Source organism: Neopelma chrysocephalum, unplaced genomic scaffold (assembly GCF_003984885.1).
Source record: "Neopelma chrysocephalum unplaced genomic scaffold, ASM398488v2 Primary Assembly neopelma1_72, whole genome shotgun sequence".
Taxonomy (NCBI): Eukaryota; Metazoa; Chordata; class Aves; order Passeriformes; family Pipridae; genus Neopelma; species Neopelma chrysocephalum.
Window position 1 is genome coordinate 8,937,905 of NW_020897732.1, and position 27,171 is coordinate 8,965,075.

Below are 27,171 nucleotides of genomic sequence, written 5' to 3' on the forward strand. Positions count from 1 at the left end.
AGAGGATAAACATTTCTTCTTCCAGAGAACTATTTTATGGCAAGGAAACGCAAACTGTGCTTCTCCTTTTGGACAGGCTCCTCCACCTTCCTCACTGCTTCCTTGATGGGACCTGCTATCCCCAGTCAGGATTAGCAACGTGATATTATTATGTTTGTCAAATCAGCCTCAATGTCTCACTTAGCACTGGCTGGTGGGAAATGCCTGTGAAATGAGCCTTCCATCCCCTTCTGCCATAGCACATCCTCGTAACAAGTTCCAGGGCCAGTGGCTCAAAAGAAGACTGAACTCAGCTGCTGCCAAGCCACAGCAGCAACCTAAGCTCTCTAATTTACCCTTGGCAGAGTCTCACCATGAAGCACTCTGGATCCATAATAAAAACAGGAGCAGTACTGAGCTCAGAGTTTTTGTATTTGCACGTAGGACACAGATCTGAAACACCAACAGGGCAAAAACCAACCCAAGCCCCATTTGTCAGCAGATTAGGTAATTAGAAATCTCAGAAAACATGAATGGAAATTTTAGTCTAGAAAAAGACTTTGCATATTTCTAAGTTTTAAGCACGGAAAATCTCTCAACAGTTCTATCTGGAGTTGTTGCTGATTACATACTAAAAACTGTGTGATTTATGTGCATGCATATATATCCCAAAGGGGGAAAATCTCTGTTTATGCACACACAAATATAAATACACAAATACACTCGTGAATTTTATTTATAACTCAATGTGACTATTTCATAGTCACACTTCACACTACGAAAAATAGAAGGTCATTGTAATAACTGATATTTACTTGTATCTTCCTAAATTAGAGAACAATAACTACAGGATCTCAGTGCTCACTACACCTTCTCTGTCTAGACACTTACCTGGACAACAGCACTGCAGTATCTATAGTCATAACAGTCATTACAGTGGATTTTATATGTGGTTTTCTCTGTGGGAGTAGGAGAAGACCTAAATGAGGTCTATAATGCATCCCAGAATTTAAACCAGAGCTGTTAAGTCCTCACTGGATGTCATTCTGAACATTGTCCCAAGGAAATTGTTATTACAGGTGGTTTTGTAAAAGGAAAGACTTGTGACTTCAACTGTATTTAAGTCTGTAGAGGTACGTTATGCTTCTCCTCATGTATCCATTATATGAAATCCTGCTTTTGATAGAAGTGGCACCCATGGTCCACTGTGGTCCATCTGTGCAGTGCTATAGCTTCAAGACAGCTTCTTGAGCTATGGGTTTAGGAATCCAGGCTTTCGTGTGCATCTTTGAAAAGCCTGTGACTGCATTTCTGTAAAACTGAAGGAAACATTCCCATCTCTAATAAGTTGTGCCTGATGTGAGTATAGTCCATGCACCATTCCCCAAAACATCTCAGGGATGAACAGCACTGTCCAAAGGTGTTGAATCTGAACACCAGCAAAATTAATTTAATAAATGATCCTTAATTAAGTTTAACCTTAATTCATTTCGTTTCATAATTACTCTGGCATGACTGTCTGATACTTACATTTACATTGAAAAGTTCTGGGTAATATGAAACAAACTGAATATGGCATGAAAATAAATAACCAAAAGGGTAATATAAAGATTGTTTCACTCATTTTCAAATTAACTCAGTGCAATCCTGTATTGCTTGATTTGCCACTGTCTCCAGTTCACACAGCGGGATTGTGGGATAAGAACTGTGTGAGGGAAGATGGCCCAGACCAGCTGGACTACATGTCAGTTCACACGTAATGAGCTGGAAATTTCTACCACACAACTTCCATCTCGTTTTTCCACTTCACCACCCTGTTCTCTTCCATTTCCTACGGTTTCATTTCTCCCTTGCCTCCATTCTCCTCCTCAGCTCTGTGCTCTCTGTCCTGCTGTTCCCTAGATTATACCACTCACATAAACTCATCCAAGAAGGAGCCCCTTTTCTTCTTCTCTACATCCTACTGCAGGGGACCTTCGCCTTCTCCTGTGTTTTGTAACTCCTCACCCTTTCTGACACTGAATTCTCTTCTCTGTGTCTTGTGTCTCACTTTGTTTGTCATTTCATATTCAGTTCACAGTCTTACCAGAGCTGGGAAAGCGTGTTATTTCAACTCCCTAAGTAGGCATGGAAATTTACAGGGCTGTATAAATATATAATAATCAGTAACCATAATGACACCACATTAAAATTCAAGCCAACAACCTCAGTACCTACTAGAAGAGAAGTAATTTACAGAGGTTACGTGCACAGAACTTTGCTGAAACTTGGTAAGGGGATTAACTTAAAGAATTCTTTATTGGGAAGTTACTAATTATTTGCTGTGGTTAAGTGCTATCTGGTAAATCAATATCTGAACTTGTTTTGTAAACACCATGGTCTGAACTGAAAATCAATCCAGCTAAATTGGACAGGATTTAGGTGCCTAGGCATAGGCATCTAATGCCATTTTAGATGGTCTAGGATATGCCACTCTACTGGCAACTGCTGCTCCACGTAGACATGAATTTCAGGAGTTCCTGTGTCCTGACTGACTGCCCTGTGTGGGTGTCTCCCCTACCCTGGCACATTTAAAATGACACTCCCCATCTATGCTTAGGCAGTCAAGTTCCAGTCTTGTATCCTCAGCTCAGCAGCCCTGATTTTGAATTGAAATGTAAAATTCTCAAACAATCTTCCTAAGAAAGGCTTTGAACTTGGCATCACATCAAGACAAAGACAGGAAGGAGCATTCCTTTGATGCTGACTTTTTAGTCAGTTTGTAACCCCTTTACCCTTGGAAGTGTAAAATTACAGAAGAAAAGCAGAATGGGAGTGAGTTAAAGGTTATAAATACCTGGTGTCAGGAGTATAACAGAGGTGACAATCAGGGAGCAGATAACGAGAATAACAAGTAAGGCAATTGCAATTCCTTTCCAGTTTCTTTGAGGAGGATTACTCCCCACCAGCTCCTAGAAACATCAAAAGAAAATGGACATTTAGAAAGGGCACTTAGGCAAGGAAACAAGCAGCAGAATCCAAATGCTAAGGTATGTCCTCAGAACTACGCCCTGCAACCATGGTGGGTGAAGCCCATGAGCCAAATACAATCCATGCTGTTATAATACATTGTGGCAATAATTGAATCCATCCCAAGTCATTATACAGTGAAGAAATGCAATGTACCCACAGGATGCTGAATAGTGGGACCCACACTCCCCATCTTCTCCTGGCATATGGACACCTGCTGCCCAACCCAGCACTCATCCAAACTCACTTATCAACGCCGACTTCCTACCAACCCTCATTAAGTCTGGCAATAAGGAGCTTTACAGTAACTTCCAAGAGACTTTTATAACAAGATGTCAGAGAAGAATACAGGAAGATAAATAATTCACGGGGGCACGCATGGAGATAAAAATCAATACGGATATCCCCGCGGTGAACTTTTCTGCCTTCCCAGAAAACATCACATCTCTTCAGGGCATGCGGCGTGCATTCCTAGGCTGGTAGGTCGAAGGAATTGAAGAGAGGCTTCTCATCTAGCACATACATTAAATTTAATCACATCCTTAAAACTTCACAATGAAAGCTCCATCACCATTCACTGATTAGCTTTGACTTCACTGTAGTTGCACCATATGTTCTGTCTGCGAAGTACACAGCACCCCTGCTCTCGAGACTGAGGGGTTTATGAAGTGCTGCGTTCGCATTCACAAGATCTTAAATATTTATTGCACTTTATTCCTTTCATGCTTTTTGCTGGATTCCCCTCAGCATTTTGCATTACATGTGATTTCATGCACGCACTGAAGCACCCCAGGAACTGTACGAAATATCAGTGCACTCCAGTTTCCTGGAAGGCTGAATTCACTTAGAGGATCTGGCCTCACAGCCAGAACAACTCTGGATGCTCCTCCTCCTAGTCGATCTCATCTATTTAGGATTTTTGCCTCATTTCCTTTATCATGAGGGATGGTGTGTCTAAAACAGAGCTGCTGGAACTTCTTTAAAAGTCTGTTCCTTTTTTTTTCTATTTTAAATTTTTCATGAAACCAAAAAGCTTTATAATAGATTAATTCTTCTGTAATTCAGAGTTTGTTTCACTTACTGTAACTTCTTACACACAGCAACAAGACTAGATCAGGGAGGCCCAGCAAACCTCACAGATTTGATTTCAGAAGATGCTGGAAAATATTTTTCAGCATTTCCATATCAAGAATTCATTTCACAAAGAAAGATAATGCTGAGACTCTCTTTATGTTTGGGGATCTATCCATTACAAAGGCTATAAATTTGCAATGGAAAGTCAAGTTTGAGGCATTAAACATCTGAGGTAGCATCTGTACTACATTGTTTATTCTAGTTCTGGAAAAGTCACAAGGGTTCTCTCTTCCAGCAAGGATGGGTAGAGGTTGGCACACCTCCCTTGCCCTCCTTGCCTTCCCCTCATTTGCACTTGGCTATTGGAAATTGAAAATAATTAGAAGGAACAAATGTATTATTATTAGTACTGGAGAAAAATCTGAAAGTAGGTCAGGAGCCTTGAGAAATGCAATTTTCCAAAACAAGCAAACAAAAAGAATATAAATACTTCCATTTCTATAGACTCTTCACCCTAAGCATGAATACAAATGCTAATTAATTTAGTCTTCTAATGCTATTTTTAGGAAACTGTTATGGTCTCCATCTTTCAGGTGATGAAAATAGGCACAAAAGAGAGTCTGTGCCTTTCCTAGGAAAAGAAAATGATAAATAAGCCAAGTAAAGAATCCAGGGCTTCTTAGTAAGTGACAAAAATATTCTTTCTTTCACAACAGGGCACAGAGGGACCTAGAGAGATGACTGGAATACTGGGGAGAAGCAGCTCACAGTGTCTGGGGACAGAGGTAAAGCAATGACAGAGTTACAAAACTGATGGCAATAATCACAGTCCTTAAAATTATCTAATGCTCTCAACACAAATGGTCAGAAGTTTTAAAACTGAAAAAAAAAAAAAAGGATCATGGACTTGAATTATATCTACAACCCAGCTGTAGTTCAAAAGTTTAATAAAGCCTTGCATTAAGTGTGGTTTCCCCATCCATGAGTCCCGAGTGTGACAGAAATACACACACATACTTAAGCTTTCAGGATATCTGTACTTTCACTGAATCCATTATCAAGTCATAATTCTATTAATTCTTCAGGCATCCAATCAATATTTGAGCAAAATCTCAACAAAAAAAGACTGGGAATTTTTAGTGTATCAAGAGGAGGAAAACTACCCGTAAGCAAAACACTGGGGTTCAATACACTGCAAGGAAGCAGAAAAGAACTTTTTCACTTTCTTTTCAAAATTCCATCAGGAAATTTCTCATGATAAAAAGCAAGAAGAGATAAATGACACTTCAAAGAAAGACAAACAGCTTTATTCAGCACAGGCTTGGAAAGCTACTTTTTTTTTCCCTCAGTCATTTGAAGTCTCTTTTGATAGAATCACTTACAGCAAAACTGCAGACACATCATACCACAGATATGACAGCACTGATACCTCAGACCATTCCTATTTGTATTTCTGTTAATTCCAGAGAGATGTTGCTGTGTCACTGTGACCAGCTTTGACCTCCAGGAGATTACAGCCTCACCAGAGGCCTGTGATACGCCATGGCAGCAAACTCCTACCTTTCACTTGGATTTCCCAGCAGTGAACATCAGCTGCCTATTCAACATTGCTCAGGAAAGCCTGAACTGAAACCAGGAAGGTGTTTAATTAAGCCCTAGGCAGGTACAGATTGAAGCACATAAATAATGTTCTTGAAGTGGCACCTCAAAAGGCTTGTTTCCAACACACAGCACAAAGCTAGAATTTGCCCTTTTCCTGAAAGATCCCAGCTTGCAGATGTAAACACGGAGATCTAAATCAACCAGCAAGCAGATGCCCTTTGTGACCGTGGCTGTTAATCCTAAAGATACCAACTTTGGTTTCCATACTGAAATCTGAGCACATGACACAAATAGAAATAAACCAAGCACACACAGTTTCTGCTCTGAGGAAAATAAGATGATAGAAAAAACTAAAACAAAGTTGCTCATCAGTAGTAACCACCTGCTCTCTGCTTCACTCTAACACATCCGTATGACCTCTGCAAGAAAGCTAAAGCCCTCCAGCCTGGTTTTCTTTTTTTTTTCCTTTGCTCTTTGTTTTTCACCTCCTTCTTCCTCTTACATGAAACTTTAATTGATTTTGGATTCAGAAAGTAAACCAGATGTTACCACAGGTTTTAACATAAGCATACTTCATTGATGCTGCATATTGAAAACTGTAAATGTTATCACTTTCATCTTCATTTATGATTGAAAAATATCGCTACCCACCTGTGAAGTTGACTTTGAAGCCATAAATCCAGACAACCTACAGTATTTTAAGACTCTAAAATACCGATCTGTGGTGACATATTTTCCTGCCTGTGAAAGAATCACTGTACTGACATGTTATGGATGAAGGCTGGATGTGCTCCGATCCAAGATGCTGTCAACAAAATTATTTCTGGCATGTTTATTTGAAACCTGCCAAAAGTCTGCCAGCACAGTGGCCACATTACAAAATATAACAGCTTCTTAAAACAATTCGTCAAGCACAATTTCTTTTTTTTTAATAACCATGCTAAATGAAAGAAGGACAATATAGACATCACTTGTCAAGTATTGGCATTACTTAATTAAAATTATACATCCTGGACCAAAATCTTTGAAGTATCAGTAGTGAGAGAGTCATGGTGGGCCTCTTAGTCTTTTTCAACACAGAGCTGCCACTTTTGTGCAATAACAATAAATCCCAGGTGTGTTATACAGGAATATATACATTCCAGATAGGGACCCCTGGTGGCCTAGTGGTTAGCATGCGGGACTCTCACCGCTGCGACCCAGGTTCGAATCCCAGTCCCCCGGGCAGATGGAGCTCGTTAGCCCTGTGAGGCCATCCATCTATGAGAAGGTCACTCTAAACAAACCTACGTCCTGAGGACCTCACTGCCATTGTCCAAGCTTGCTTGGCCCCGGCAGATGAACCTTAGGATTAAAGGGTGGGCTCAGTTCAGCGCATGCTGTGTCTCACCTAAAAAATCCATTGCGCAGGCTGGAAAGGTAAAAGACCTTTCCCAAAATCTTCGTTCGCGAAGACTTGGCCATTATTATTATTTATTATTATTATACATTCCAGATAGAGGTGCTATATGTGAGGGCCCTTCCTGAAACAGGTGACACTGGGCCACAGCTGCGGATAGGAGACTGAGTTCTAAACACATTTACAGTGGTGTAAATATGAAAGAAAAGAAAAAGACAAAAGAGAACCCAAGAAATGAATGGTATGATACAAAATCAGGTGCAAGAAGGGGTGGCAGGATCAGGGTTTATGGCAGTGATTTTATAGTTTCCATACCTGCCATTCTTGCAAGCTCTGCTTCTTGCCTTTTTTATTTTTTATTTATTTCTAAATTTCAACCAGAAGTATTACACTAACACAGGAAATGAAAAATCTTCTAACAAGCTTATAACACTGTTAATCGGAAAGTGTGTAGTCTACGTTCCCCTCATGCTACCTGGTTCTGAATTAAGACTTTTGCCTGATGACATAACAGTAAGTGTGATGTCTCTGGCAAGTCAGTTCACCAAGTTCAGAACATGGCGCAGAATAACAACTTTGCTGAGGAATTAAGATATGGGAACACTGTTGTCCTGGGCAAAAAGTCCTGCGGAATTCAGTGGAAAAATAATCTTGCTGTTAATTAGTTCTTTATAATACAAAATTGCAGCAGATTATAACTGCTGCATAGGAAAACAAATGAGCTGAGAAGTGAGTGGGTAACCCATACAGTTATTAGATTATTAACCTTATGTTGCAAAAAAAAGAAACACTAATTGCAATGATAATGGCAGTAAACTAGATGAATTGCAGTGGTTACAGCAGGAGGTTCACTAAGACTCCAGGTTATACTGCTGATTGATACTGCCTTACTGTCTTATCACAATCCTCCTGTCTGGATCCTCCACTGCTCCCCTGCCTTTAACTTAGGATGGAGTTTCTCCACAGGCAGGAATCATTTTTGCTACCCTGCCCAGCACAGTGGAAACCTCAGTCACTACAGATCTTAGGCAGTATCATAACACAGATAAACAGTAATAGGCACGTAACTGCATCATTCTCACCTCTGAATTCAAGCTGAGTTACTTTTGCTTGGGGATATTTTATTTATTTTCTTCCTTTTCCTTCTCCTCCCTACTCGCCTCCCTCCTCCCCTGCTGCTGCAGACCACCCTGAGCTGTGCTCCAGCTGGAGTGTGATGCTGAATAACAATCAGTTTGCAGATAGACACAGAGCCCGAGCCTGGGGCTACAGTAAACTCAGTTGTTCAGATGCTAAAGGTGACACTTCAGAGTGAGAGGAATAAAAACTTGCTCTGTTTTTACAAATGAGGCATGGCATGTTACGTGGGCTTTCCTGCAAAAACCCCAACAGAAACGAGAGGGATAAAACCATCTGCCTGTTGCAGTGGTGAAAGACAACTACGTTATGTTTTTCTTCCTCTTCTGTTGATGCTTTTACTAACAGGGAGCAAGGACTTAGTAACAGTTAACATCTTTGCTGTCTATTCCCCAGCACTGTGAGAAAAATCTTTTACCCTGCATACAATGCAACACATTCTCCTGCCCTGAATTTCTGGGAGGCTCTTTCATGAATGCCCTAAAGCCATTCCATTTGGCCCTGTAGCTCCATGTCCTCTCACCATTTTCTGTAAAGTGCACATAGGTAAATGGTTTGAGGTTGGGCATTAATGAGTGTTTGAGAGTGAGCGAGGAAAAGGCTGCACCTGTAACACTCAGCTTCCCGTAAAATTAAACCTTGCATGCTTCATGCCCTGGTAGAGCTTTCAGTCTTACATGTTTCTATTACAAAGCTAACAGGAGAAAATGAATGCCATCTGCATCCCACGCCTAACTGTGGCTTAACAGATGATGGGTCTTCCACAGTTTTAGAGCAGAAGGCACCAGATTCTCAACTAGCATTGACTGACACAGATCATTGGCTCCACTGGAGCAAAGCCAGTCTGTGTCAGCTACAAATGAAACCCAGAGCTGCTTCTAAATTAAATATATATATATATATAATATATCTGTAAAACGATCTAAATACAGTAGTATCTGGAATTCCTAGTTGTTCTGTATTGCCAAAATGGATATTTAATAACTTCCCGTCATTTTTATGGGCATTATGATGAAACAGTTTTGGATCAGCTCCAGACCTTGCAGCACTAAAAGAATAATACAGCATCTCTGTATTTTGAACTGGCATCTCACATGACTTTTGCACCCAAGTAGAAGTAATTACACTGCAACACCCTCCTACACCCTTAAAATGTATGCAAATAAGCAGCTCTGCCATTTGAAACATTCCCAAACTATTCCTAGTGCTTAGGGACAGAGTGATTTCATGGAATTTCCAAAATAAATTTGAAGTTTGGCACACGGACTCTGAAATTCTGCCAGAAGCCTATTTTAAAGGTGACAAAAATTCAAGCTGCCAACACCATCTGGACCTGTTGCACTGGGAGTGGTTCCAGCCAAGGGCACAGCCACCTCCTGACCCAGGGACAGGAGAAAGGAGATGGCAATATCGTACCTGGGTGCAGCACAGGACATAAGTGATTAGACATACTTTCAGCCAAGAACTGTGATGGTCTTGATTTAGTGTTGTCTTATTAATCTCCTTCACTTTCCCCCCATCAGTTTGGTTCATTTATCTCCTGTAACCCAGATGTTTTTATAGCACCTGGCACTGTGGGACTGTGAATCCTCACAGGGGCCCTTAGCTGCTACTGTAATTCAAGTCATAATTAAAGATCCATTCCCAATGCTGACAGAGCCCATAAAATCAACAGCATTCCTTTGATTTTATTTCAGTGTTTGATATAAGCGCACGCATTCATCCACTAAAACAGAAGCAAATCATCTCCTAGGGTGAAATATCTGCCATGGCACAAGTAAAACTTGGTTTGATGGTTACGATTTTTATTGCAGAGGAGTATGTGTGTTCATCAAATCCACAAAAAGGCTTGGCATGCCCAAATCACTGATCCCAGGACCTCTCTATGCCACAGCACTTGCTTAGCTCCAGTTTTTCCATTACAATGCCCTGACAGCCTGGCTCCCTCCAAACTGAGACACAACACACACACACGAGCCTGTTCATACCCATGCAGAAAGCATCTGTAAAGAGTGATATTGCCAAGGCATGCCAGGATGACATCTCCTTACTTAAATTCTCGAAGAATTATGATCTTGAGAAATGGGAAAAGAAGCTTCTCTGAAATATTTTAGAGGTTGGGGAAACCACCTCTCAGCTCTGTCTTCTCCCCTAATTCCAACAAAATGCCATTCTGTTTACATTTGCAAAAAGACAATTGCAATTTTTAGTGAAACTGTATTTCAGAAAAAAAAAACGACAATAACATTCAATTTATGGCTCTGAACACCAAGAAATAATTTGTGATAAGGGAAGTAGTCAGGTGTTTAATCTTCCTGGGTAGAAAGACAGCACTAGAAATTCTGTTCAATATTATATTTTATTAACTAGGCTTTATTTTTTACATTTATTTAGTTTGCAAACACTTTGCTTCTAAATGGTACAGGAAGGAAAACATAAGGCAAACAAAATTTAATTCATAAATAATTTGCTTGGGAATAACACAAGAAAGAGCTGTGAAGATAGCCAAGGTTTGAGGTCGCTGCGCTGCAGAGACAGTGGGAAGAGGAATTATGAAATCCATGTGCACAGCAGGGGGGACAAAAATGGATTTATCAATTTCACTTTGTGTTTTCCTGAGGTGCCCACCCAACTCAGGATGCAGAAGTTGCACTGGGTGCTAAGAAAGTAAAAATTACCTTGCCAGGTTACCTGCAAACACCTCTGCAATACAATAATTCCAGGAATTCAGGTGCAAATTAAAGCAGCTGGAGTCTATGGGAGGGTTGTTTCTCTTTTAGTCGACACATGTAACTCTCAGTAACACACAGAAAGCTTCATGTATGTGTGGGGAAATGAAATAAAAACAGAAAGAGGAAAATACCCACAGTCTAACCTACCATGCCCACCACCATCTACCACTGCCATCTGAAATACATCAGCTGCTTTTTTTTTCAAAATATGTTCCAGCGTTGCATCTTGCAGGATGATGGTGGATTGAGGATTTCAGATGAGGTTTGTGGCTTGCACGAAGGCTGCAAGATGATGGCTCATGAAGGTCCCGCAGCCCTGGAAGCAGTTGGGAAACCAGGTCAGAGACAGGATTGACCCCTGAGTCCTGGAGTTCCACAGGGAGGTGAGGGACATGGACAGATCGCAGCAAGAGGATGGAGTGGGATGGCACTGCAGGGAGGAGGAGGCTGCAGGGACGATTCAGTTTTTGTGGGGGGAGAGAACATGTGCTCAGAGTCCATAATAATGGGATTTCTAAAGTAATGAAAATTACTTGAACTTCCAAAATTAAATACTTTTATGTACTGAGCAAAGGAAAATGTCCAAACTAACAAGCACGTGATGGTAAAATCTGTTTTGTGTGCTTACTAAAACACTCTCCAAATTTAGTAAAGAACCTGCAAAAATCACATATTTCTGTCCCCCGCGGGACCTCAAGCAATGTGTTTTACATAAAGGTTGAGTCCAGAAGGAAAAAAAATCAAAACAAATAAGCCAGTAGAATCTCACAAGGGACAAAAGTTCCTCCCTGCTTCAAGCAAGAATCTGCCCTTACTGAGGACAATAACAACATTTTTAGTAACATGCCTGAGTCTTTTAATCATTTCCATATAACATAATTAATCAGACTATAGTGCTGGATTTTTCAAGCATCTGAATATCCTCTTAAAAACAAAGTATAGTGTAGAAAGTGTATAAAACACAAACTCCAGAGTTATTCTGGATGCTAAAATTCAGATTATTTTTACACATCTTTTAAACAACTTATTTTCAGATATCAGTCATTTACAGTTTTGAAAAAGACAAATTGTTTGATGTGTGAATGCTTCAAAGACAATGCAATTTTTTTATTCATCATTGTAGCAATATTTATATGAAGATGCTACTTATCTTATAATTATACCATTAAGAGAATCTTAATTTAATTAATCCTTGAATCTTGTTTCTAGGATAAAGTCATATTTGATATGTGGTCTCTAATGCTGTAGTATGTAGCCAAGATTTTAATGAAAATTGTGAAAGGAATATTATTCTGTGATACAAATTTTAACTAAGCTGAACAATGGAAAAACAACGTGTAAGTGTGGGTCTGTATTTTACACCATGCTTTTAGATGAAAAGACATCAGCAGCTGTGGGAGCAGAATGCAGTATGAAGGCTTTTCTCTCCCAGATAAGTCCCCTTGTCCCAGCTTGTACAGCCAAGATCTTTTTGCTTAGTCTCCCTTCCCTTCATCCCGAATCTTTCATTCCTGGTTTCACTAGTAAATACAAACCAATAAATAAAGCCACCCAAACATTCAGTTCTCTTGTCCCAAGGGTTATCAGCTGAGCACACCTCTTACCCAAGAGCCAAACCCTCCAAAACTGCAGCGCAGCACGACCATATGGCAACTTCTTTGGCAAAATAGTCCCTGGCCCACTCCATACTCCAGGCTCTTCTGCAGCATTCCTAGGACAGTCCTGCTACAATGGGCCAAAGCCATGCCTGGGAGCATGCTAACAAACCACTCCAGTGATCACCTGTTCTTGGTCTCCTGCACCCCTCCAGGTCATTCCATCACATAAATGCAGCCCTAAACTCCATCCGAATCCCAAATCACAAACCTAAGGACTACTTCCCAACTCACCCCCAGTTGTGCAATTTTTACTCTTAGGGAAAATCATCTGCTTGAGCCTGCCCTGTTACTCACACAGAAGTAAGGAGCAAGGGACACAACAGCAAAACGTTATCTTCTCCATTTTTATGGAACACTGACTATCTCTTTCTGACTAGCAGCAACCTGTGCTGACATCTGTGGGCATCACTCAGATGATGAGGCAGGGAGCAGACTCCACAGACTGTGAGAATGTCCTCAAAGTAGCTGGGAGACATCTCAGTTCTCCTAATGGGATTTGCTTGGGTTTTTCTCTGACATTCTTGAATCAGAAACCACTTCATGGATATCCTGATTTGATATTCATTAAGTTATTAAAAAATAAAAGGCAAAAACCAAATGTTAATTCCCCCAGGCCCTTGTCCAGCTCTGGCTTAGGAAAACTGTGGTTTGAGGAATTACGGCTCTTCAAAGGGTACTGGGGCTTTTGGCAGGAATTTCCAGGCGCTGGCTCAGCACCGATGCTACTGTCAGGCAAAGCGACTCCAAGGTCTCCAAAGGTTTACGACTCCTATGCTTGGTCTGTTTTAATTGATTTCTGGTTTTGCTAGGGTTCTCACAGCACATTACAAGGCTTTTCAAAGTAGTTTTATTTTAATTTTCAAAGCTTTCTGGTCGGTAGGAAACACAACCAACAAACACTAAGTCATTTTTCCTCAGGAAAGCAAGATGCCAACTTTCTTTCCCATCCTGAACTGTGTTAACTGTGGCACAACACTACAGGAGCCTGACTAGTGTAGACAGAACACTTTTTTTGACCATCTTTCATTTGAAAGAATTATCCTTAATTCAATAAAATTCTGAGATTCAGTGAGTGAATTATAGAATGGAACTGAGAAATCTACATTCCCACTCAAAAAAGAAAAAAAAAAAGAAGCAAAACTGATTGACACACAAATTGCAATTTTTTTCCTCTTAGAAGATTATTTCACAAGAGTCACTGCCACCAGTGCCACCAGCAGTACAGCCACTGCATCACCACGATCATTTTTAATCTTCCTGCACAATTCATGTTACCACCTTAACAGCACTGACAAAAGCATCTCTTCTCCTGAGTCATGCTAGTGGTTTATCCATAAATGTAGGGATATAATATTGATTTAAACATGCTATAGAATTTGAAAAGAGAAAAATCACTCAAGCAGACTCAGTGACTTGTGTGTGGCAGGTTCATTGCATCCCATGGGAAAAAAGCTTATAGATGGGAATGAAAAAGACAAGTGTCAAGAAAGGAGTTTGTTGTTGTTCTCCCAAGGAGCAGGGTTTGGCTTCTGAAATCAAGGAGTTTTTCAGAACCAGCAGGCACAGCCATGGCCACATTTCCCTGCAGAGCTCAGTGAAGCTTCAGATCAACTCCTGATCTAAACATACCTATAAAAGGTCCTCTATCTTCATCTCCCTGTTCATCTCACTCATTTTGCAAGACTTAAAGACATCCTGGACCTATGCAATGCTGCAATGAACCTTCCAATGCCCCTTGCATTGGGGCACCCTTATGTGGTGCTGCAAACAGCATGTTGCATCATGCACAGGCCAATGTCCTCAGAGGTGTTCAGATCCTTAATTCCCTGTGGCTTCTCCAGGACTCAGGCACAGAAATCCTCCTCAGGACCTGGGCCTTGGTGCCTCTCTTCTCCTGATCTAAACTAAAAGATAAAACTCCTCCATAACTAATAAAAGTGTTCAGAAGTGACCAGACAGGTAGTAATGAGAAGGTAAATTGGGGGGCTGGGATACTGGGGTTTTTAAATATAGAGAAGCCTTAGCACAGACAGGAATTCATTCACCATGTGAAAAATCTGTTCAGAGCATAATGGGAACTCTACCAATTAATATACTTCACAGATGCATCTCTCTAATAAGCAGAGTTACAGGGATCATTTTTCTTTGACACACCATAAGGGAATGAAAAGGTTAATGTAGTGTATGTGAATGCATTTTTAAAAATCAATTTAAGGGAATTTTCTCTGCTGTAAATTGGGCTCTGGCACCAGGGAAAGCCATCAAACTCAAATTAACAAAAGGAACAAAAGAATTTAATTTAAAACTGCATTGTGATTGTATTGCTCATTGGTGCACACACAAAAAAAATCAGTAACATACATTTCATGTTTACCTTCTTTGATTACAAAAAGGCTATTATCAGTGAAAGATAATGTTGAATCTTAATTAAAAGCAGGACTCTCCCTCCTACCAGCCTGTAAAGCTCAACATGTTCTGTAATGCAACATAAAATCATTTTGGTAGGGAATCCCATTTGTCAGCTCTCTTTACATTCACCAGACTGTGACCCCTCTACCTCTGCTTGCACATGCTCCTGTAAGCTCAGAAAAAGCAGGATTTGGCTTCTGAACTCCAGACTTCCTGTTCAGCAAGATCTGGTGTTGGGCTTGCTGCAGCTGAAGGTGTGAAGCTTCGTTGGAGTCAAGACATCTGTCTAGAAGAACTGAAACAGTTTTCAGGTTTCCACTAATTTTAACTGACAGAAGAGTGAACATCACCTGAAATCCTACTTTTTTCAAGAGATCCAAAATGGTTCTCCTAACTTCATGGCGTTGCCACAGGCTCTCCACTCCCCATCATCTGACTTGCAAACGATGGACTCCCCTCCCCCTCACAACAACTATATATAGGGTATCTTCTTTACCTGGAGAGGACACCCAGTAGTAAAATGACATTTACACTCAAATCACAATAAGAACATGTCTTTGAGGTGACACAGCTCCACAGTGTTTCCCAAAATTATCACCAGTCACAGCCCTTATGCTTTTCTCAAGTGACATCTGCTGTCACCAAACTCAGGAATTGAAAGGTGGTTCTGAGGACAGCAAGATTTTATGACATGTTCTGCATCAACGAAGTGAAGAGAGGATATGACACAACTGATCTGTGCTCATACATTGGCCGCAGTGCTGGTTGCCAAAAGATATCAGCAGCACAAGAAAGGAACAGACAAGTCATATGAGCTACTCAAGATAAATCAACTGCATTATTTTCCTTCCCCTTCACTGACATAAATACCTACATCGTTTCCCTGGTGTATTCAACAGCTTTTCATCTGATTCACCACTGAAAACCTTCCTCTATAAAGAGCAGATAATGATCAATACTGGCCTTAGCCCTGTACGAGAAGTCAACTCTTCAGTTTTCATCTCCTTTGAAATGTGAAACACTGTCCTTCCATACACTGAGTGGAGCTGGACCTTGGCTCCTCTGAAAAAACAGCTCACAAGTCAATAGCTGCAGCCCTTCCCCACCAGGTAGGACCAAGCAACAGTGGAGAACAGCAGCACAGTTTCACCATCTCACCTAACACCCTCCCCATATGGCTAGTGAATAATTAATAACAAATATGTGTGATCAGAAGTCCAAAAGAAAAAGAGGAATTGGAGAAGTAAAAGCCAGTGGTTTGGGCTTTTTTTGTTTGGTTGGTTTTTTCTTTTTTTTCCTTTTTCTTTCTCTTTTCCCATGGGTTTCTTTGGGTTCAAAGGGGAATAAAAAGACCCTTAGAGATTGTGGACTCCAAGTCCCAGGCTGGGTGGGCCTCTTAGTAACTTGGTCTAGTGGAAGGTGGCCCTGCCCATGGCAGGGGGTTTGGAACTAGATGATCTTTGAGGTTCCTCCCAACCCAAACCATCCTATGGTTCTATAATTCTAAATCTGATATCTATCGCCATGTGTGCTCCTGAGAGTGTGGTGCCTGCTGGAGTGATGTGTCTCCCATAACCCACAAGGGCATCTTGAGCTGTGCTGTGTTTGAAACATGGATCTGGGATAGGTGCTGGGGCACTCAGCCTGGGCTAAGCTGCAGGCTCTTGCAGCCACATTGTCCTGGGACTCCAGCGAGCTAATTTAAATCTATGACTTGAGACAACGAATGCAAACCAGATGTGCTTTCATTTACTTTTTAGTGTGAGGATGGAGGAGGAAAAAACTGTGTTTTATGACCTCTCCTTGTTAACAAGAAATATGCCAAGACTGTGCCTTAGTGCCCAACACTATTTTTTGTGGCATTGGAATAGCAAAGAAAAAGCACTGCTTTTGTACATAGTATTTTGCCTTTTATAATATTGCTATCATAGCCTTATAATGTAAAATGAAGAAGTCATATTATGTTCAGGAAAACTCATAGCAAACTAATGGGGCACTTCAAACCTCGTATTGTTCTCTTTTTCATTTTCTTGGCAGGAATTCAAAAAAATAATCAGAATCTAGTTCATTCTCTTACATAACCCTTTGTGAAGGACTCTTAAAATTCACATCAACAGCAACTTATTCCCACTTTTCCCTTAATTTCCATTTTGCTTAATGGCTTCATTATAATTTATTTGTGATTTTGGTATTTTTTATTCCCCCTTGAGAGAAAGAAGGACCTCTCCTGGGTAACAGGACAAGGAGTTGGAATCTGCTTCTGTTGTGCTCCCATGAAAAATACATTAACAAAAAAATTCCCTTTACAGGGAATAAGCCCAGTTCTATTTCTTTTTTTTTTCCCTGAGGTCTGGTAAGACAATTCCAGTGATGCCAAGTCCAGATGCAAGCGCCACGTGAGGAGGTGCTCTGAGTACAAGTTACACGGCGACACAGCACATCCCCTTTGCAGACTGAAGACATGAAGTGTAAAATAATCAATCTTCCAAGGCCCTAACGAGCCTTGTGCTACAGGCTATACCACACCATCAGCTTCTAGAACAACAAAAATGCCTGGCACAGAGAGAAAAGACAGCTAGAGGCTTGTACCAAATGTCTTTGTGAAATTACAGGACGCACTTAACCTTTGTCCTACAACTTTTTCACGGGAAATGAGAGCATTTGCCATCCAGGCAGGAAGTCATTATCCCCCATGGGAATGAAAAATGTCTTGATACAATCTTGATCCTTTGACAACAAGAATTCTGAAGTCAGACATTCTCAAAAGATGAGCCTATGAAACTTCTGTGTTTGGGTTCATGCTCAGCATGGACTTCCCAAGAGCCTCCTATATTCTATACCATACACACTTTACATATCTTTTAATTACCTCACTCATTAGGGTGCTGATCCTCAACTCTGCATACTCCTGCTTCCTCACTGGTTTGTAGCTTTTGCTGCCACTGTTTTGTCAATAGTTTTCTTTTTCATAGTGTGAAGAGATGGAACACCCTCATGCTAGGAACAGAGATTTGGGGAAATATGGAGGGTTTACTAGGTCATCTATACAAGATAATTGGGTAATTGCATGAAAAGCAGGGTTAGGTTATTAAAAGCCATCTAGGTGCCTCAGTTTCCTTGCAGACAAGACCCCCAAACATCTATAAAAATTGATGTTCCAGTTCCTAAACACCTCTCCATTTGAGCATCCTTTAAAAGCCATAGTCCTTTGGGTTCTCTGCTCACATACAGCAAAAAAAAAATAATCTCCCACGATAGTTTTTGGGCAGGGGAGCAGCCTTGAAGGTGAGCCCTGCTGGGCAGGGCACAGAGAAAGGGTGCAGCTCCCCTTCTTTCTGCTCAGCAGGATAGGCCAGAGCTCACCCATGACTCACCAACCTGCCTGCTCAGCTCTCACTTCCAGCAATGCCTCCTCTGAAGCCGTGCCAGATAACGAAACACACGCTCCTGGTGCTGCAGCTGGTCTTGCATCCGTGCCCAGGGGCGGCACATCTGCGTTATGAGCAGCAAGGGGGGAGGCAAGGACACAATTTCAAGTGAGAGGAGCAGGAGGTAACAGCTAATCAACTGTTTCAATCACCTTCTCAGGACAGGAGCATTTGAACTTGTCTGGAAGAGCACTGTTGGGTGTGCTGTCTGTTATCTGCTGCTCTGCACTGGTAGATGTAATGTCTGTATATTTTATGAGCCCCTGTTATGCTGCATGAATGGAAGCCACATACAGTTCCAGCTTACCACTTTCACCATCAATTATTAAAACATTTGTTGCAGAGGGAAGAAAAATCCTGTTTCCCTCTGCAGCTTCTGGGATCATTGTAGCAGTCACAGTAAACTGCCTGAGCATCTTTCACGGAGTCTGATTTGGAGAAGGCCACTGCCATGGGTGGACACAGGATCAGCAAGAGGTGGGGATGCTTGGCCTGCCTGATAATGGGGACGCACTTGGAATCAGCCTCTGGAAAAACGGTTCCCATGTCCATTAAGGATGACATTTACCTTAGTCCAGATGGCACTCATCACCCTCTGTGCACCATTTAAGCCCTGAGCTCAGAGGGATGGTGTGTGGCATGTGGGGATGATGTGTGCAGTTCCAAACTGCAAGTGTAAGTAAGCCATATGTGCATTTTTATTATTTTTTTTTATCTTAAGGGAAATGTGGGCAATTAAGCAAAGGAATAGAAAATAGGGAACTTCAAAAAAAAAGTAAAACATGAGCCTATTATAGCTACGTTTTGCTTGTCTGTCGATCTTTTAAGTAACTGTAGAGTGTGCCTCAGAGTATTGTAGACTTCTTCATCTAAATACAAATTTAACTCTGTATATTATGGGCAGCTCCTAAAATCAGCAACTGTATATAATACTTTGCTAAATCCCTTTTGATACCAAATAGGAAATGCTGCTGTCATTAATGCATTATCCTGCACGATGGCTTTTCCGCCTCCTTTCTTATAGGATGCTCTCCTACATCCACAAGGAAAATACTGCCAGGTAAGTGCAGTGGTTTCCTTTGACCCCACATGCCCATAGGCTCAGCTGTAGATGAACTCAGGAAGAGCGTTTAATGGGATGCCTTTTTCTAGTAGGAAAACCATTTAAAGTTGTTCTGAAGTCCCATGTACTTCAGAGGGATGTAGATATGAGTGCCTAGGCACTTCATAGACATTTTGGTATATGACTTACCAACATAAACACTTGTTCTGCAGAAAAATACCCAAGATACAATGGAGGTGTCTACAACAGGGATATCCCTGCCCTTGTGGGAGGATTCCCACCCTGTGCACAAACTCCTGCATCACCTCCTAGCAGCACCCAGCCCTCTGTGCATAGTGTAGGGAGCTGAGTCCCAGCTCATGGGTGTCTGTTATCAAAGTGGATAAGTGGCCCTTAATCAGGAAAACAAATGAAATACTGTGGTGTTTCACATGCTAATTACTCGAGAATATAAACTATATTTGACACAGTATATTAAGGATCTTATGAAACTTCATCAATATGGCAGAATATGCCCTGTGTTTTCCTGATTTGTAATAAATCAGATTAAAAAAATGCCACAATATAACCATTAGATGAGAAGATTATCAGGAGTGTAAAAATGAGAAAAACAGGCTGCTACCACACACCTTGGAAGAAAAAACACAACAAGGTGTTTACAAGGTTGGGATAGAAAACAGAAACCCTAATTAAATTTTTATATGATTGATGCTGTAGATTTAACCACTCCATTACTGAAGGCAAATCATGTTTCCTTTCCTTGCTTTAGGCTGCATCTCAAGGGGGTGTATAAATAGTTAAACAGCTATATCAGAATTCATCAGTTTTTAGACAAAAATTAAACCTCAACATTGATATCTGTGATATAATGACTTAGAAGTCAGTGCATAATTAATCTTGGTATTAACTGGATACCCTTGTGGTATATGATTTATTATGGGTTATTAATCTAACTTCTTCTATGGGTATTACTTCATGCACACACAATCTAATAACTTTTAATGCAGTAGCAGGTGCTACCTCATAAAAAAAGACATTAACATATTTGGAAAAAATACTATTATATCAGTTGATCATACTCCATTTTCACCTCTCTACTGGACTTAGTGATTAAAAACTAAACCTTGAATATAGGTCTAATACTTTCATCTTCAACCTTACTGTCCTTTTCATACTGCATTTTTCTTATTTCAAAACCATAACTATAGTTTCATATACCTGTACCCTTCTTAAATGTATCTGTATTCAGGGAGCACAACATATAACATCCTCTATTCTTGTCTCTGCTTATATCAGGAGTTCTCCATGAGGATTAAGTATTTCAAGAGGCAGCTGAGTCAGTTTAACTAAAAAGGCTCTTTTGGATGATTCTGTGATATGCTGTAGGATACAACCATTAGTTTTACTTAGGTTTGTATCTCTAAATTGTCTTTCTCCCTGCATGAACGCAAGATACTATGAAACAGATGGTTCCTTACTCATCAAAGCAGCTATCAGAGATGCAGTCCCTGAGATAGCTAGAGAGGCCCCTACTTGTCTTTGAGGAATGCTTCCACACAGAACTAAAAGAGAAAGCCCAGCACACATCAAATAATTTGAAAAATGCTTGAAAATAAATGCAAAAAAAAGCATTCCTGCAACAGCCGACAAAGATATGGGGGAACCAAATGTAATAACCATAATTGACCACAATTGAAACATAACTGTTCAAAAAGGACATTTCCTATACTAACATCACTTCTTTACTCCTTTCTCAGATATTATTGCTTCTCAGACCATTTATAGACTTCTCTAAATTCAGCCAGCCTCCCAGTGATGTAATGGGATGATTCAATAAATTAATAATTACCAGAATGTGCTGAGGCTTCTAAAGAAGATGGTGATGTTTGGGCTGGCATTGCATGGGGAGGGTGAGATGCAGGCAGTATACTCATATACACAGGCATTAGATGTACTCATATACTCACCACAAATGAAAGAGAATTTACCACTAGTGACTATCACTCTGCTTAATAACCAGATTTTCAAATTCTCTTCAGTCTTGGTAGTGTATGCTGAAAGTTTTCATCAAAACTATGGCCTCCCTGTGTTAAAAATGGTCATAATATTACTTGTAAAGAGCTTAATTAAAAGAGGCAGTGTTGAATCTAAAGGCTCTGTCACTGCTGTCAACCTGAAATGTTTTATCATCATTAGGATACCTCTGAGACAGCCAGTAGATGAAAACCATGCCATTCCCTGAAATGTTTAAGGTGCTTCTACCAACCCTGTCCATAAGAAAATGCTTTTGGAGTCTCCCTCTACATATTGACACAATGTCAAGGAGTTAATTTGTTAATATGAACCAAATTCATGTGAATGAATTAGGATCTATTTCAAGAAGCTCTGTCTTCTGCTACCTAATCCTGTCTCAAGGCAATGCCCTGCAGCAGATTCACAGCTAAAACTTCAGTATTCTGGCCACAGTAAAAAACAGCTATGCTCACCATATGTTTACTGGTTAAAATAAGATCCTTCCGTAGATGTGATGGATATCTCCTTTGAAGCAGGCAATGAGCCACCACAGGGGTGCAGAAGTTGGTAGCAGCCAGTACAGCACCAAGGTCCAAGCAGGTGGCAGGACCTGCCATAGCGACGATGCTCATTGCTCCCCTCCTTAGCTGCGTGTGTTCACGCACAAAAACCAGGCTCTGTGTCCCAAAGTTACTCTTTCAGATGAAAACCCACTAGCTTTCCAAATTGCTGTAAAGTCCTAAGCCAGCTCCATGCTAAGGTAACAGCTGTTTGCACATGATGCCCTTAGAAAGGGGCTTGCTGTGCTGTCACTGAGAATAACGGAAAATTGCTTTAGTTTGGTCTTCCGTAATCATTCCCAGCAATGCTCCAGAGTTTAAAGATCTAATCCTGTTTGTAAAATTCAATTAGGCTTTGCAAAAAAAAAAAAAAAAAAAAAAATTAGTCATAAAATTTTAGATAAACAGATCTTAGCTAAGAACAAAGGTGTATCGTTACTCCAGTGAATTTCAGGATTAAAGAAAATCAATATAGTGTCATATTCCTATAAAATATTATCTGCAGTATAGGTTGTTTTCTCATTTGGGCATGAAGTTAAAAGTGAAGTCTGTTTTTCGCTGACTGCTTATATGATATGAACTTTAAATAAAATAGTAAAAGGAAAATCACCTTCCATACATGCATGTTTCTTTTTAGAATACGTGGCCAAGTAATGCCCTGATTTTTGGAGAAGCGCAGGAGGTAGAAGCCCTGGGTCTGAGCACCCACCCAAAGGGGAGGCAGCACAGCAGCACCTGCCATTTATTAATCTAACATAGCAGACAATTTGCATTTGCAATCAAATAAAAATTAGTCAAGCTACGTTTTCACATGCTATCTTTCCCTGTTCTGCTTTCAGGGATAGCTCAATGGAGGGGCAGAGAAGAAGTTGTGGGGGAAGGATAGAGAGCTAGAGATTGCAGATGTTCCTCTGACTGATGGTATCTTACAACCCCCAAGTGCAGAAGTGCACAACTGGGTTTTGCTCTCTCTTCTAAAGCAGGCTCTTGTAAGCCTTTACATTAATAAATGTTAATTTTATCCCACTGTGCCTACAACGTGATTTTCAAATTCCTGTTGATTCACTAAAGAACTTGGGTGTTCAGCACTTGTAAAAACACGGCTGTTTCAATAGACACCTTCAGACAGATTTAGGTATTTAACCTGAAGAGTCAACATTTGCAGTTCTCCAGCAGGATTAGTTGGGCTTTCAGGGTAAATTTCTACATCATCAACTGGATATTGTTTCATCCTGGATCCTTGCCTGGCCCCTATCCAGGTGACTGTATGAAGAAACTAAGCGTGACTTGGGCCAGGCAGGGGGACTCAGTTGTTCTTACCGTAGCAACTCCTTGGTGTGGCTTTGATTTGTGCCACAAGCAAAAAAAAATCAAAAGAAGCCCCAAAAAAACCCCTCACCCCAAATAAATAAATAAAAAAATAAAAAAATAAATAAATAAATAATCCCAAAGGAAAGTTTTGAGTTCAGCCCAAGAGCATCAAGTGTCCAACTCAAGCTGCAGCCCAACAGAGCTGAACAGGGTGAAGGTGTCAGAGTGTGTCCTGCTGCCACTGAATGGGCCATTACAGTGTTCAGTTTATTGGTAGAGATGTCAGGTTTCTGCAAACTCAGGAACAAATCCTTAATGATCCAGGGAGAAAGGAAGAAGCTCTTTTACATTTATATTAGATTGATCACTTGCTGTTTCTGGGATGCATGCTTTTTCAGAATCAATGTGGACTTTATTCCCAGAATAATCTGATAAATTCCTAAAGAACTGATAAGAAAATCTCAGGGAAAATAAGGTAAAACAGCCTTTTTCTTCTCAAATATTTAAGAGCCGGAACCTATAAAGAATTGTTGAAGATCTGCCAACATTTCCAATGATTTTCAAAGTCATTCCATTTTTAGTTGCTCCAGAACTGCTGATATCAGCAAGCATGCCCTTCTAAATAATTTATTGGCATTTCTACATAAATTAGATACTTAAAGGTGAAGATGCCATGAACCTTATGGAGGCTGAGTGCTCACTACATGGACTATAATTCATCAACCCAACAGACAGATTTCCAAACTGGCTTAAACCCCAGCAGGCTCACGGCTTGGAAATAGTTCAAGGACTCTAGAGATTGCAATACGTTCTTGAAATGTCACTTGCAGTAAAAGCACATTCTACACAAAAATAAATCACCATAAAATAAGGTAGAAACCTCAGAGAGTTATAAATTGATCATTTAAATCACATGTTAGTTACTGCTCACAAAAAAAAGCAATGCAAAAAAACACATTTACTTCAGCTAAGGAGAATGTATTAAAAAAGACAGGACAGTTTACAAGGCAGAGCCATCAGCTAAAACATGTATCTGTGTAAAGAAATTCTTCAGTAATACACTTTAATCCTGTCTGTTTCTAAAGTCACCATGGACTTTTTTTTTGCCAAAAAAACTATATGATAACAGATGACTGGTTTGCAGGATTTGGCTACTGGAAAATGTTATGTTGTTATTTTACTCTGTAATTGCTGTACTTATAAAGCCTCTGGTCAGCTCAGAAGGAAGCAATCTGAAGAAGAGGATGAATGATATTTCAAGAAGAATGTTGAGGATGAGAAACTGGTGAATAAAAAACGCTTCCCCTAATATGGAGCAGATCAAAATCTTAAATCTCCAAAACTTGTTTTTAAATTAAGAAGGAAAAAAAATAGCAAAGAAGGTCCCATCCTGGCTAAAGAATCACTGCAGCCAAGGATGCATGGGTACTGTTAGGATGGATCCATCTTTTAAATGGATCCCTGAAATACACTGGTATGAGGGGGTGATAAATGCCAGTGATGAATTAAATGCTAAAGGGGATGGAAAGGTGATAAAAACAGAATTTTCATCAGAAACCATGAGAATAGGAGTGGCAAAGTCACTACTTGAGATAGAAGATAACAAGATAGAACAAGACTAAAAATGGAAATAAGCAGGACAATCAGTGCTTGTATCTCTTGTGATTAATTTCCAAAGAGTAAAAAAAAAATACCATCAGTAGCTTAAAAGAGTTATGGAATCAATAATGATGGCCTAAAACTCATGGAAAGACTGAGCTACAGCAGGTGAAGCATGGAGGAAGCTGCTGACAGCAGAGATAACGAGTGAGTGTCAGTGAAGGTCATTCCACCTCCCTGATCTCTGGGTGACTGACCCCAACCCACCAAGAGAAGGGACAGCAGTGCTCAGCACTCCCTGTATGAACATGGGGGCAGGGGCAAGAACTCCTGCTTGAATACAAATCCTGGCTGCATTTATTAAATGGGCTGATGTTCTCATCATTGGGAATTCACAGTAATGGACACAAAGGTAAATGCCAGCATAGTGAACTTTTCAGCTATCAGCCAAATAGTTCTTTGCAAGTGTTTTTTTTGATCTTGTTCATAGCACAAACTCAGATTACGTGGGAGCCCAAACAAAATAAATAAACTAAATGGATGATGATCAATGAAACTAGGAAAATTTCAAGCATAAAAAGAATTTGGGGATTCTGGGGTTTTTTTCCTATTTGTTCTTGAAAATAGGTGGATCATAAATGTTTCATTGCCTGTTCTTACTCAGTTACTACCAAAAAAAAAAGATTAGACACTTGTGTCCTTGCTGCAAACTCTGAGCTTTGCCTTGCTCCCCAGCTCTGTGTTCTTTTCAGTATTTGGTTTTGACTCTGACAAATCAGCTCTCCTGGCACTATCCAGATTATGATTTTGAGACTGAACAGTAAACAAGGTATGGCATCATCTTCCTCGTGAGAAGAGATGGAGCAAATTAGTTCATCAGAATTCAGTCACTATAATGATTTAAACCATGCCTGACTACCTATCTCTCTACTTGCCATTCCTAACATTACTACCTGTTTAAGATGAGGCACCCAGAGGAAATTGGGTCCTGCTCTCACATTTACACAACACCAGTACTTTTTCTTAATGACGAACACGCCCTGTTTAATAAAACCCTGGCATCAACTTTATTACATCCTGCACTGCTAATGATTTGGTAGTCACCTAATGCATTAATCTTGATTCATGGCTCACTTGAAATATTTATATAGTACAAAATGCTTAAGAGAAGGTCAGTTGCACACGAAGCTCCAAAGAAAAAATTGCAAGATTTTGTGTTGCCTCTGGCTCCTCCTGAGAGGAGCATGCCTTCACCCACACCCTGGGATAGCCCTGGTTGTGCCCCCCACACATCTCACCCTGGGGCTCCCATACAGACTGGTCTGTTCCTCTTCCCTAGCTACTTCCCCAAACCAATCTAGTGCCAAAATTCCATACTCTGCATCCACTCCACATTAAAAATGACTGAGGCCCTTATGTCAGGTAACTAAAATTCCCTAAAAGAAACAACATCATTTGAGGACACCCAAGAACCAACCTCAAAAGCAGAAAGCAGAAGCCCCTGTTACTAGAATATTAACAAATACGTTGATATAGACAAGTTGAGAATTGCTGAATATGAAGAACATCAAAAGATACATGGAAACAGTTGAAAAGCACAGAATGGTCCCTACAATATCAGTAGGCACCAGTGACCCTGGCAGGCAGGTAGGACCTGAGTTTAGGAGATGGTCCAGAAGCTGTGGGCAGCAAAATGAGCCATATGGCAACAAGTATAAGATTTTATTACTGAAGAAAGAACTTTATTTTCACTGCTTTTTACATTCATAAAGGAACAAATGTTTTCAGATGGTTTCATCATGATGCCTCTGACATTAAAAGTACGTGCTGGCCCAGGGAAATTCAAGCTATAGGACATAATGCAGACACTACGGGATCTAGAATAAAGGCAGAGAGATGAATCTCTGAAATAACTAGATAGGCCTTTAGAATCATTGAATCATTAAGGTTGGAAAAGACCTTTAAGATCATCAAGTCCAACCTTCGACCAAATACCACCATGCCCACTAAACCATATCATCAAATGTCACGTCTACTCGTTTTTTGAACACTTTCAGAGATGCTGAATGTACTTTCTCTAAGCATAAAAGCAGTACACTGAATCCCAAACATAACTGCTGCTGCCAGCCTGTTCCCAAGCCACAGGAGGCAGGATAGACAATACAAATCCACAGGCTGCTAAGCCTGTAACCAGCTTT

The 27,171-nt window shown here is 40.4% G+C and overlaps 1 protein-coding gene across 6 annotated transcripts in view; it reads right to left on the reverse strand.

The window, feature by feature from the left end:
- DPP6 (dipeptidyl peptidase like 6) overlaps positions 1–27,171 on the reverse strand; it is a 547,706-nt gene that overhangs the window by 168,331 nt on the left and 352,204 nt on the right. For all 6 annotated transcript variants that reach the window (XM_027686849.1, XM_027686850.1, XM_027686845.1 and 3 more), the window contains exon 2: positions 2,816–2,930. In XM_027686849.1, coding sequence (XP_027542650.1) covers positions 2,816–2,930 — 115 coding nt within the window. The remainder of the gene's footprint in view (positions 1–2,815; positions 2,931–27,171) is intronic.